The sequence below is a fragment of the Hemiscyllium ocellatum genome, chromosome 19 (genome assembly GCF_020745735.1).
Source record: "Hemiscyllium ocellatum isolate sHemOce1 chromosome 19, sHemOce1.pat.X.cur, whole genome shotgun sequence".
Lineage (NCBI taxonomy): Eukaryota > Metazoa > Chordata > Chondrichthyes > Orectolobiformes > Hemiscylliidae > Hemiscyllium > Hemiscyllium ocellatum.
Genome location: NC_083419.1, coordinates 26,093,900 through 26,108,620, shown reverse-complemented (window position 1 = coordinate 26,108,620; position 14,721 = coordinate 26,093,900). Strand labels below are relative to the sequence as shown.

The following is a 14,721-nucleotide window of genomic DNA, read 5'->3' as shown; positions in this document are numbered from 1 at the left end:
GACAGATCACTCACCAATTTCGTAGAATGGTAGAACAGGCTTGAGGGACTAAAAAGCCTATTCCTATTCCTACATAAAGTAATTTTAAAAATCAGTAAGATCACAAATGGTAGGTACCATCAATGACTTCAACGAAGGTTAATTTGAGTTCTACCAAAGTCACTGATTCCAAACCAAAGTCTTCATATAAATATGGAGTTGAAAGGCAAAGAAGAGGTGAGAGTAATCTTCTTTGACATTAGGAAGACATTTGGCTGAATATAATAATAAGAAGGCCCAGCATTGCCTCACCTCGAGGTTAATTAAGGTTATGGAGGTTAAGATAGACACCTCATCCATAGCTATTTTCACATCTGGTATGCAGGAAGATGTTTATGGTTATTAGAGGCAAATGTTTGCAACCCTAGGAAGCTCAACATATATGTTGCTTAGTGTAATGTTCTCTTCAGTTGTTTGATCAATTACTTTCTTCTGAGATAAAACCAGGAGCAAGATTATCCTCCGAAAAATTCACGTTGCTCAGCTCTGATAATGTCTGTGATAATGAAATAGCCCAAACTAACCAACAGGTATACTTGGACAATAGCTTGGGGTTGATGTGGCAAGTGGCATTGAACAGTTGAATTTCACATGTCAGGCAAGAAGAGCACTCTGGATATCACTGATATTGCCACATTATCAACAGCAAACTGACAGTCTCAGTACCATAGTAACTTAAAAAGAATATAGTATAAATAATTGATTCTCATGGTCAGTCCTCCATATTATTCCCTCAGATTGTTTACTAACCATGTTTCTCTTCAAAATGATGTGTAATATTTCCAGCAAAGTATGTCCTAATTAAAAAGGTTGTGGTTCTGTTTACCGAGCTGGGAATTTGTATTGCAGACGTTTCGTCCCCTGTCTAGGTGACATCCTCAGTGCTTCGGAGCCTCCTGTGAAGCGCTTCTGTGATCTTTCCTCCAGCATTTATAGTGGTTTGAACCTGCTGCTTCTGGTTGTCAGTTCCAGCTGTCCGCTGCAGTGGTCGGTATATTGGGTCCAGGTCGATGTGCTTATTGATTGAATCTGTGGATGAGTGCCATGCCTGTAGGAATTCCCTGGCTGTTCTCTGTTTGGCTTGTCCTATAATAGTAGTGTTGTCTCAGTAGAGTTCATGTTGCTTGTCATCTGCGTGTGTGGCTCCTAAGGATAGCTGGTTGTGTCGTTTCGTGGCTAGTTGGTGTTCACGGATGCGGATCGTTAGCTGTCTTCCTGTTTGTCCTATGTAGTGTTTTGTGCAGTCCTTGCCTGGTATTTTGTACACTACATTGGTTTTGCTCATGCTGGGTATTGGGTCCTTCGTTCTGGTGAGTTGTTGTCTGAGAGTGGCTGTTGGTTTGTGTGCTGTTATGAGTCCTAGTGGTCGCAGTCGTCTGGCTGTCAGTTCGGAAGTGCTCTTGATGTATGGTAGTGTGGCTAGTCCTTTGGGTTGCGGCATGTCCTCGTTCCGTTGTCTTTCCCTTAGGCATCTGTTGATGAAATTGCACGGGTATCCGTTTTGGCGAATACATTGCATAGGTGTTCTTCTTGCTCTTTTTGCAGTTCTGGTGTGCTGCGGTGTGTTGTGGCCCTTTTGAACAGTGTCTTGATGCAACTTCTTTTGTGTGTGTTGGGGTGGTTCCTTTTGTAGTTTAGGACTTGGTCTGTGTGTGTGGCTTTCCTGTGTACCTTTGTGGTGAATTCTCCGTTCGGTGTTCTCTGTACCAACACGTCTTGGAATGGGAGTTGGTTGTCTTTTTTTTCCTCTCGAGTGAATCGGATTCCTGTGAGTGTGGCATTGATGATCCAGTGTGTGGTCTCTATCTCGGTGTTTTTAATGATTACAAAGATTACATCCACATATCTGACCCAGAGTTTGGGTTGAATTTGTGGTAAGACTGTTTGTTCTAATCGTTGCATTACCACTTCTGCTATGAGTCCAGAGATGGGTGAGCCCATGGGTGTGCTGTTGATTTGTTCATATATTTGGTTGTTGAATGTGAAGTGTGTTGTGAGGCACAGGTCCAGTGGTTTAAGTATGCCATCTTTGTTAATAGGTTCAACGTCCTGTTGTCTGTTCTGTATGTCCAGCAGGTTGGATATTGTATCTCTGGCTAGGGGTTTGTCGATAGAGGTGAACAGTGCCGTTACATCGAATGAGACCATGGTTTCTTCCTTGTCTATGTGTATATTTCTGATGATGTCCAAGAATTCTTGTGTTGACTGTATAGAGTGTCTGGATCCGCTGATCGGGTGTTTCCGTTTCTGCTGTAGCTTTTTAGCCAGTTTGTGTGATGGTGTCCCTGGTAGTGATACTATGGGTCTGAGTGGGATGTCTGGTTTGTGCACTTTAGGTAGTCCATAGAATCTGGGGGTGTTGTTGCTTTCAGGTTTCATTCTTTGTAGGTCAAACCTGGTTGTCTGTCCGTTCTTTTTGTAGGTTTTTATGCAATGTAGTGTACAAAATCCCATGCAAGGACTGCACAAAATGCTACATAGGACAAACAGGAAGACAGCTAATGATCTGCATCCGTGAACACCAATTAGCCACGAAAGTGCATGACAGTTATCCTTAGTAGCCACACACGCAGATGACAAGCAACCTGAATTCTACTGGGACAACACTACTATTATAGGACAAGCCAAACAGAGAACAACCAGGGAATTCCTAGAGGCGTGGCACTCATCCACAGATTCAATCAATAAGCACATTGACCTGGACCCAATATACCGACCACTGCAGCGGACAGCTGGAACTGACAACCGGAAGCGGCAGATTCAAACCACTACAAATGCCTGAGGAAAGATCACAGAAGCGCTTCACAGGAGGCTCCCAAGCACTGAGGATGTCACCTAGACAGGTGATGAAACGTCTGCAACACAAATTCCCAGCTCGGCGAACAGAACCAGAACAACGAACACCCGAGCTACAGATCTTCTCACAAACTTTGAATTAAAAAGGTGTTTCATCTTCAGATCAATCATCCAACCATCTGTGCTAGCAAAAGGTTTTGCTTCCAAAGATGGTTGTTGTTTGATGGAAAAATGCATTCCTCTAATTTGATTCTGAAGAAACCTTGCAGAAATGGAGTGACATTACATAATGTACAATACACTTGAGACCAGAGAAAGTATGAATTCAGTTATAAATTCAATCAAAATATCTATTACTATCATGGAGAACACACAATTATCCATTTGTTTTGCAGAGCACTGGCAATTTGAATGTTTCAATAACTACTCAGAATGTGGATTGCTATGATAGTGGAATCATTTGTATGAAGTCCCTCATGATATCTGTTGGAGGCACCCATCTTTACTTCAATGATAATTCTGGCAAGCCAGTGAGTAACTATTTTAATTAAATACAAATATACATTTTGTTGCTTATTTTTTCTTGAAAGTATACAAGAAGTGTTCAAATGCTTCTTTTAAAATGATGTGCAGAAATGGAAACTTATGTGTATGGTTTCTTCAAAGGAATCAGTTTATTCAGTCTTGTAAAATATGATCAACACCCCTGCTACCCCCCACCACTGGAAAAGCTCATGGCTTAGCGGGTAATTGCAGTCCATAATTGCTCATCAATACCGATATGACGTTCTAATTTAATCTTTTATTTTTTACAGGCATCTGACTGCAAGCATTAAAATTAGGTCACTACAGTTTGTAGCCAATATCACTCCAGCAGTAGTATAGAACTTGACAGTGTTTCCACACTGACTGCCATTAAATAGCACTGACTGAAACTGCATTTGTCGCAATGTTCAGCGAGGATTGAGTCAGGAAAATCTATGCTAATTTACCCTCATTGTTCAGGAACAGCAGCCTCTGTATACATGAAAAGAATATCTTTTTACACTTCTACAGGAAAATAAATACCATGGGTATAGCACCATAACAGGGCAGAATTCCTGCAGAGGGTTTCCTGTTGAACTAATGTAAGATGTATTTGAAAATTATAGCTATTGACATTTATGACTGGATTATCAATTTTATTCTAATTAAGTCACCGTGCAATAATAATTGTCAGATTGTTGACATAATAACTCAGTGATTCATAGAACATTGGTGACTGAATTGCAACTTTTATGGGCTTCTGAATAAACTCTACGTCCACCCACTGGTTTAACTGTTATTATATAGTTAATATCTGCAGGAAAATTATTATTTTTCTTATAGTTTTAAATGGATTTAAAGTATTTCATTTTAAAGTGTTAATCAGATTTAAATTTACAGTGAGTGGAATCAACTCTCTATAATGTACTCATTGATGTTTACATTTAGCTCCCTTGCTACTCCAATATTTGATTTTACTTTAAATGTTCTATAGTAATAGCAGTCCTGCTATAGGCCAAAATTTATATGCACCTTCTCATTCATTATGCTTGGCTGTATTACCAAACGACACTATTCACTTATATTGATATTAATGATTTTCTGTTCTGCGCCTTTTCCAACACTTTGCTTATTGTAAAAAAAATTAAAACATAAAAGTAGTCACCATAACACTTTCTGTGCACACCTTGAATTGCAAAAATAACTACCGGCTCCTATTCTCTACTGGGAACAGTGAGCTCATTTGTGGAGCTTAGGCGAGCATTTTTACTCTTTCAAGCCTCAGCAGATAAATACTTACCCTAGTGAGCCACATATTTTAGTGAAGCGTTAAGTTTATAAATAGATACTGAAACAACTTCTTTAAAATTTTAGAGTGTCTTTAATTTACATAAAATAGCATGCGTATGCTTACCTACAAAATGAGTGATTGTCTTCTTACAGTAAGTTAGTTTTTTCTATTTTGTGCAGTTAGTTAATTTTGTTTCACTCTTGAACTTTTGACTCTGAAGGAAGTCTCGAATTTCCAGAAGATCTCATTTGCTATTGACAATCAGAGACATTACAGACTTATCAACTTAAAAATCAAGAGGGCCCTTTGTATTGAATGCACTTGTCACATAAAAGGTATTGGCCATGTACCCTGCCTGCTGTTCCTCTCAGCTCTCAGTTTCAATTAGTTATTATTTTCTTCCCATTTTATTATCTAAAGATCTGGTTCTTCTGCTCAAAGTGCTAGTTCTGACAGATGGAAATCTCATTCTTCCAAATTCCATAAGTTCTATCCCCATCTAAAAGTCCATCCTCCACCTAACCACCTTATCCCATCTACCATCAACCAAACCCCTTCCTCCTTTTCTGTCCTACACTGGTCACAGCTTTCAAACTATTTCTGTCTATTACTCTCCACACTCTGCCTGCTCTTGCTATACTACCTAAAACATTACTATGCTTCCAATTCCTTGCACCTAGCTAGGCTGCCCAGCTTCACATTACTGGCACATTAGATTATGTACCAAATCTCTCTTTAGAAAACAATATTTTAACTTGTTTCTCAGAGGCAATGCCACCAGACAGAATGGGACTTATCATGAGTGAGCTTAATCTGAAATGAATAACTAGATGAAGAATGCAACTTAATTCACTTATATTTTTTCTGTTTTGTTTGTCAACATTATCTGAAACAAGTATGACAAGTTATTTTACTAATTAAGATATAATTATTATAATTTTTGCCATTTTGGTTGCAACTTGTTTTTCAGGCAAAATTGATTTTTCACAAATATGTAAACAGCAAACTTGACAGTGCTAAATTAGCTGTAGATTTATCCAATAAATGCTTTAATTACATAGTATAAGAATTTTGACACAGTTGAAAACTGATGGAAGACTTGAGTTATTACATGTGATTACTGTTTCTATTAGAGTTTATCTGGGGTAAGGAGAGCAGTACCTGATTTTCAGCTCTGGAAGGCAGGTTACTACTCAGTGGTACACTATCCAGTGCAAGAGATTACAGTGTTTTGGGATAGGAAGACAACTGTACATATTCAAGCTGGACCTCAGTGGCAAGTAAGTAGATTAGTTACTTTCAACCTTGCTCAATGGAAGTGCATTACATTTTACAGGTAGCAGAATATCAAATTTAAACTGCCAAAATAAAAATTAAATGCTGCAAAAATCTGAAATATGACAAGAAGTGTTGGGAATATTCAGCATTTCTGAAGAAGCATTGTAGTTTGTTTCTCTCTCCACAGATGCTGCCAGACATACTGAGTACTTCCAGCACGTTCTGATTTTTATTTTGAAAATATCCAATCTTGGGCAGTTCTGATTTTCACAATGGGACACAGATCTTTACTGTATCCTGCAGAAGCACATACCTCACTACAAGAACAGTTACGGGGAATAAACACTTCAAAGCAAAACTGAGCTATACAAACCATCATGTTGCCACAACACAAGAAATCAAAGCTGAGAGAAATGTCTCTGTGCATGCACTGTGGTGTGTTTCTTACTGTACAAGAGTGACTGCACTTCAACTGTGTTTTACTGGCCATAAAGTCCTTTGAAATATTATGAAATTATGAAAATCACAATATAAATGAAAGTTATTTGGTTTAAAGATATAATGGTTTTGTGTATCATATTATTGTTGTAGCCACTAACTTTCTTCCAAGCTGTTAAAATTGAATTTGCTACAACTGTGATGGAAAGAATGCATTGATATTCACAACTCCACATTAGTGTAAATGTGTTGATTCAGTTCCCAAGATGGCCAATTGTCTCTCTTTTGTACTACTATCTTTAAAAAAAACAGAGACTTGGCCTCTGTAATGAACTCTAAATAAGGCCACAGATGCTGGTATTCCATTACCAAGTCACCCTTTATTTACATATGAAAAGGCCTTGACTCTGGCCCAGCCTCATCAATGTCAGCACCCAGAGTGTCAGATTCTCTGATGCTTCTCATTTTATCTGTCAGCCAGGGTTCCATGCTTAGATCAGATTAATGGCCCCAATCAGAGAACTCATATTCTATGATGTCCAGCTGGTTGGCCTTGTTATAATCACTACACACTCAAAATAATCCGCTTGTTATCAGCAAAACTTATTCTTAAAGCAAGTGCCAAACTCTGGTCAACACCTGATCTATGACACAGAATAAAAACTAGATCCCCTTGATTGCACAAACAGATTACACACGCACAACACAAAAAGGCAAGTGAGATGATAGGGTTTTTTTAAAGGTAAAGGAAGGAAATAATCTCCATTGTTTAAGCATCTAGAAACAAAGAATAGAATATGATCATTTTGCATACCACTTTTTTATGTTGCTGGAATTGAAATGCTGACAGCTGTGGATTGATGATAGAAATTCAGTTCTGTTTCTAATCGGCTTAGATTCAAGACTGGAAAGAATGGTCACAGTTTTTAGATTTTACTACGAAGAAAGACTGGTATTTGTAAACTTTATGAGAATTCCTAGAAACTTCTACTGAAAATAGAATTTCAGAAGAGAGTCTGTCATCCTTACGAGTATCTTCCTTATTTTGACCTGTAGAACCAAACTTTAAGACTAGTGAGAGTTGCTAGGCAGTCATTAGCATTGGGGCATCAGTTCTTTCAGAAAGTAAGGGTTATTTTTTCAGTCAATCAATAAACCCCAAGTCTTAGCTCTTGTTTAGCCATTTCTCCAAATTACTTGATTTCAGCAAAATGTAGGTGGTTACAGCACACATTAGACAATTGATTTCAGTTTCCAAGAAGTCATATGATGAAACCAAAGAATGTTAAAATAGTCTAAAATCTTCTAGTATTCCCAACTAGTCCTTAAACATAAATATGTATTCACTACAATTCACATTGTGAAGCAGATCATCATGTTGCTGGGATGCAGTGTACCTTTATTTGACAAATCAAAGCTGAGAATAAATGTCTCAAAATGCAGTAAATATGTGCTGCTAATGTTATTTATAGATTTTATTTATAGGCTCAGGCATACAACTTATAGCACAGATTTTGCTCACTGTTAATCTTCTTATTACTATTAACACAAAACTAAACCACTAAATGCATGACAGATTTACTCATAAAAAGCTCTTCAATCTAATACTCTTTCTGCTTATTTAAATTATTGTGTGTGAAGAGTTGTATGCTAATAAATGTAACACGGACAGATGAGTATTATTTGGCCCACAAGCAAATTAGCATACGTTAAATAAGGTTAGAGAATTAAACACTTGTGGGAGAAATGGATTTTGATTTGTGTGCCTCCAGCCCAGTCCTTGAGGATATAGGAACTGCACCTTTGGGACATTCTTCACCTGAACCATTGTGAGGCCAGTGTACTCACTGGTCATATACTGGTGTGGTTGAAAGGAATCAAGACTGAAAGAATATGATAAATAACATATTGGAGGTTGAGGTTTTCCCACAATCTAGTGTGTCTGGTATATTATACTGGAATGTCGGCTATCCACAATATGTCCTGATGATTTTTAGTCAGCACCAACATCTGATGAAAATCTTTCCTTTCTCAGGTCTATGAGGAGTTCTCCATTTGTTCATCAGAATCCCATTTTTTAAGACAGTATAATTCCAAAACTCCCTCTGTGTCAACTTCAGTTTGAACCGACTGAACTGTTTAACTCTGGAATGACTTGCTAAACTCAGAATCAGAGAAACTTATTGAACTTATTTCTTTTAGTTCATTCAAAATCCCAATGAATATTTCAAATAACCAAAGCTCTGTCCACGCTGCCAATTTGATGGAACTTGTTCAATCTTTGCTCGAGTCATTAAACATGTTGGAATTATTTCTGAAAACATTTTCTGTAATAACATTGTCTCATTGGCATCATTTGGTCATTTTGTGATGATTCGAAAAGCAACTAATTTTGTTCCATTTGTCTAAAATTAGTTACATTTTGTAAACCTTACAGGGAAAAATATTTCCATACCAAATACTTTGTACAAACTGACAAAGCAATTTTGATTAAGAAATCTGGCTCATTTCCCTTCTATTTTATATTGTTATTACCCTGCTGCAAGTGCACATTTTCTGCTTTATGTTCTCTTGGATGAAAGCCTCGATTTTTTAATAGAATCGCTACAGTGTGGAAGCAGGCAATTTGGTTCAGACTGACCCTCTGAACAGCATCCTACCCAGACTCAACCACCCCACCCACCCCCCACCCCCACTCCCCCTATATCCTCTTAACCCTGCAATTCTCATGGCTAATCCACTTAACCTACACATCCCTAGACACTATGGGCAATTTAACATGGACAATCCTTCTAATCTGCACATCTTTGGACTATGGTAGGAAACTGGAGCACTGGGAGGAGACCCACGCAGACATGGGGAGAATGTACAAACTCCACACAGATAGTCATTGGAGGCTGGCATTGAACCGGGGTTCCTGGCACTGTGAGGCAGCAGTACTAACCGCCGAGCAACTTAACACACAATGAAGAAGCTGTGACTTTTCCCAAGAAGCCTGATTGTGGAAATGGTTAAGATGCCGATTTAAATAAAATAAACAAAAGTTAATTCCTTCTCATTTTTGTGGTGCATCAAACCTAATTTCCACAGGGGTAGGGTATGAGTAAGTGGAAACTTCAGAATAGCTGGTTATTCCAATAAAGTAACATGAAATGTATGTGAGAAACTATCCATAAATACGGTGAACTGATGAAGCTATACGTTCAGGAAAGATGGAAAATAGCTTCCTCTTTTTAAAAATGTTTTTGTGTCACTTATTTGTAAAAGCATTTTGATGATTAATAATATTTTATTTGGATTTCTTGTATTTTAACCTTTACATTATCTCAACATTGGCAGGGTAAAATGACAGGTTTGTGTGGAAATTTTGACCAAAATACTGCAAATGACATGACTACATCAAACAACATGGAAGTGAGCAATGCTCAAGCTTTTGGAGATAGCTGGGCTCTTGGACAGGTAAGAATGACAAGGACATAAAATGGTACAGAATAAGAAAGGAAAATTAACCCATTAAGTCCATTGTGACATCATCATGTTTAGTTTAATCTGAGTGCTGTGAGTAACTGTAAGCAAAATCTTCAAGCAGATAATGTGAAACTTCTCTTGAACTGAGAAAGGATAATTTCTCTAAATGCATTGAAACATTATAATCTATTGTTTAATCCTGCCCACTTTAGTTCATCAATGACATTCCACAGCTACTCAGAACACAGTGGTGTATAGATTATTTGAAATTCTAAGTTGGTTGAAGATCTTCATCAGTTTGCTTTGAATTTGCTTTTATATAACATTTATTAATATTAATACTGATATTAATATACTGTGCATGATGGTAAGACTATAGAACAACATGCTTTGTCCTGTACAGGTTCAAATGTTCTAGCAGAGTATCAGACCATCATTACTAATCATGATGTGGAGGTGCCAATGTTGGACTGGGGTGAACAAAGTCAGAAGTCACATGACACCAGGTTATAGACCAACAGGTTTATATAAAATCACAAGCTTTCAGAGTGCGGCCTCTTCATCAGGCGCAGAGAGAGAGAAGTTCACAGACACAGAGTTTATAGGACAGAGAAATCAAAAGGTCACACAACTGGTGTGAGTGGAGTATCAGATAATAAGTCTCTGCAGGAACCAAGAATGTTAGACAATAAGTAAAGTGTCAACAGCTGAATAACCAGCGAAGGGATGATTTATAATCTGATAAAGTGAGACAGAGAGATAATTACAAAAAAATAAAGATAAGGTGGTGCTGGAGACAAACTAAATGACTGGGTTAACATACTAAGGTCATAGTCACATCACAGGTTACCTCAGACACTCATCCACATACTCATTAAACCTTATCTCTACCACTCCCCCCAATACTTACTACTTCAACGTGTTTGTCAACAGCATTGACTGAAACATTTAACTGAAGTGTTCCTTTTAACTGAAAGTATTTCCAGGCTCACCTCCTCCATCCAAAATTGGGAAGATCTTGCAATTCTCCCTGATCTGGTCAGTCAAAATTGGATGAGAGGGTGATGACCTGAAGGCTGCTCTAGAAATATACTTTCAGCAACTGAAATGAAATGAGAGGAGTTAGTAGCAATATTCCAAAGCAATCAGTATTAAAAGGACCACTTTTTACTCATCAATAGGGTACCACTTCCACTTGACTGGAGGCTAATTTCTTTTTGCTCTTCCATAAATACTTCAGTGGAAAAGAAGTACTAATATTGACAGGCTGCTGAATAGTGAGGTTGCATCATTGAAGAAGAATTGAGGAGTATCATGATTCAACTGCAGGAACAGCACAATGACATCTTGAGATTCTTGTGCTGTTTTCACAAGTTTAAGATGAAGAGAGGAATTAAATATTGGGAAGATTTTAAAGTGCACATACAAACATATGAACAAGGGGCTCAAATATGTTATTCAACAACTCGAGCCTGCTCTGCTATTTAATCAGATCAGAGTTTTGAAGAAAAGTTTTATCATACTTGAAAAGTTAACTCTGTTTCTCGCTCTACACTTGCTATCAGACCTACTGAGTTTCTCCAACACTTTCTGTTGTTATTACAAAGAGATTAGCCCTGATCTAAACACCTACCCTTGATAACCTTTCACCTCCTGGAGGGTTGCTTTTCAGACTAGAGGCCTGTGACCAGCAGTGTGCTACACGAATCAGTACTGGGTCCACTGCCTTCCATCATTTATATAAATATCGTGGTGTGAATATAGGAGTTATAATTAATAAATTTGGAAATGATATTACAACTGGCGGTGTCGCAGACAGCAAAGAAGGTTACCTCAGAGTACAACAGGATCTTGATCTTAATGGTCTGAGGAGTGGCAGGTGGAGTTTAATTTAAATAAATGTGGGATGCTGCATTTGGAAAGTCAAATAGGTGGGACTAGATTGGGTTGGGATATCTGGTCGGCATGGATGGGTTGGACCGAAGGATCTGTTTCCATGCTGTACATCTCTATGACTCCTTGCTTACCAACAATCTACCTACCTCTACATTAAAAATGTTCAAAAATTCTGCTTCCATTGCCTTATCAGAAAGAGAATCCCAAAGACTCAATCCCTCTGTGACAGAAAATAAATCACCTCATCTCCATGTTAAAAGGGCAACCCCCTTTTCTCAACAGTGATCCTTACTTCTAGATTACCCTATTGGACGAAGCATCCCCTCTACATCTTCCCTGTCAAGACTACACAGGATCTTACATGTTTCAATCAAATCACCCTGTACTCTTCTCAGTTCCAATGGATGCAAACCCAGCTTGTTCAACTTTTCCTCGTAAGAAAAACTGCCCATCCAAGTTAGGCCTTCTTTTAATAGTTTCCAATGCATGTACATCCTTCCTTAAATAAGGTGACCAATTCTATTCACAGTCCTCCCAGATGTGGTCTCACCAGTTCTCTGTGTAACCTCACCACAGTTTTCTTTAATTAAATTCTCTTCACAATAATTATAATACTCTATTAGGTTAGATTACTTCGGCCCAACAAGTCCACACTGACCCTCTGAAGAGGAGCCCACCCAGACCCATTCCCCTACATCTTACACTACGGGCAATTTAGGATGGCCAATTCACCTAATCTGCACATCTTTTGCACTGTGGGAGGAAACCGGAGCACCTGGAGGAAACCCACGCTGACACGGGGAGAATGTGTAAACTCCACACAGATAGCCGCCTGAGACGGGAATTGAACCTGGGTCTCTGGCGCTGTGAGGCAGCAGTGCTAACTACTGTGCCGCCGTGCTGCCCATGGCTTTCTTAATTATTTATTGCTCTTGCATGCTAGCATTGTGTGATTCATGTACTAGGGCCCAGACCCCTCTGCATTTCAGAGCTGTGCAAACTCTCATCACTTTAGATAAAATGCTTTTTTTTGTATTCTTCCTGCCAAAACGGACAATTTCACCTTTCCTCACATTATATTCCATTTGCCAGATGTTTGTTTAATGACACCCTGTCTATATATGACTTAGATTAGATTCCCTACAGTATGGAAACAGGCCCTTCGGCCCATCAAGTCCACACAAACCCTCTGAAGAGTAACCCACTCAGACCCATTCCCCTACCCTATATTCACCCCTGACACTATGGGCAATTTAGTTTGGCCAATTCACTTCAGCTACACATCTTTGTGATTGTGGGAGGAAACCAGAGCACCCGGAGGAAACCTATGCAGACACGTGGAGAATGTACAAACTCCACGCAGATAGTCACCTGAGGCTGGAATTGAACCCGGGTCCCTGGCGGTATGAGGCAGCAGCGCTAACCACTGAGCCACTGTGCCACCCCATGTTTGTAACATTCTTATAACCTGTTTGCCAGCAATTTTCTAACCATGCCAATATGTTACACCAGGAACATAGGAACAGGAGTGGGCCAGTCAGCCCCTTGAGCCCCATGCAATGATGTCATAGCCAATCTGTGGCCTAAATCCATATACCTACCTTTAACCTATATCCCTTAATGCCTTTGCTTAACAAAAATTCATCTACCTCAGATTTGAAATTAATAACTGTTCCATCATCAACTGCCATTTATGGAAGAGATTTTCAAACATGTGTAGAAGTGTTTCCTAGTATCTCTCCTGAATGATCGGGCTCTAATTCTTAGGCTATGCTGCCTAATTCTAGAATCTCCAACCAGTGGAATAATTTACCTTTATCTATCCTGTCTTTTCTTATTAATATCTTGAAGACTTTGACTTGATTGCATTTAACTTTCTACACTCTACAGAAAATAGGCCTAACTTATAAATCTCTCCTCATAACTTAACCCCTGAAATCCGGTTATCTTTCGTGTAAGCCTACGTTGTACTCTCTCCAAGGCAAATATATCTTTCCGAAGATGTGGCACCCAGATCTGCTCACAGCATTCCACGTGTGGCCCAATCAGGATTTTGTATAACTGTAGCACAATTTCTGCATCCTTGTACTACAGTCTTTGAGATATAAAGGCCAGCATTGCATTAGTTTTCTTGATTATTTTCTGCACCAAGTGATGACATTTTAAAGATTTGTGCACCTGAATCCCCGAGGCTCTTTAGAAATCAACTTCATACCATCTAGAAAGTACCCTTTTTAATTCCAAAATGGTTAACTTCACACTTGTTTCCTTTGAACCCCATCTGCCTCAGTTTTGCCCATTCACTTAAGTCTCCCAATTTCCTTTAGTAATTTTATGCTATCATCTACAGCTACCATGTTTTGTAACTTTGTGTCACTTGCAAATGTGGGTATATGACTCTCTCTGCCATTTCATAAGTTGTTAATAAATAAGGTGAATAAATGAGCCTGAACACAGATCTTTGTGGGACACCACTGACAGCAGACAAATTGAGTCTACATTCTGTCACCTGGCACTCAACTAATTTCCCAACCATACCAGTAATTTATCCTCAATTCTGTGGTTGTCTACTTAGTTAACAATCTCTTAAATGGGACTTTATCAAATGTTTTGTCGGTGTCCATATAAACCAAGAATCATAGATATTCTGCAGCCCACTATTTTAGTCATCTATTCAAAAAGTTCAATGAGGTTGTTAGTCATGCCAGCTCTTCTTGATTAACTGAACATTTTTAAGGCACTCAGTTATCTAATTCATGACTACAGATTCCAACAGCTTCCACACCACTAATGTTAGGCTAACTTGTCTGTAATTCCCTAGTTTTCCTCATTCATTTTTTCTTAAAACGCAGTGTGACGTGTGCAATTTCCGATCTAAAGGGACAACTCCTGTATTTAGGAAACTCTGGAAGATTATAGTTAGGGATCTACAATATGCTCTCTTATTTCCTTAAACATCCTCAGATGGACCCCATTAGTTCCTGGGCATT

General features: G+C 38.6%; 1 protein-coding gene across 1 annotated transcript in view; it reads left to right on the top strand.

Annotated features, from left to right (window-relative positions):
- Nucleotides 1-14,721, top strand: part of otogl (otogelin-like) — a 206,216-nt gene that overhangs the window by 80,759 nt on the left and 110,736 nt on the right. The window contains exons 22-24 of the mRNA XM_060840058.1: nt 3,231-3,365; nt 5,785-5,931; nt 9,707-9,826. Coding sequence (XP_060696041.1) covers nt 3,231-3,365; nt 5,785-5,931; nt 9,707-9,826 — 402 coding nt within the window. The remainder of the gene's footprint in view (nt 1-3,230; nt 3,366-5,784; nt 5,932-9,706; nt 9,827-14,721) is intronic.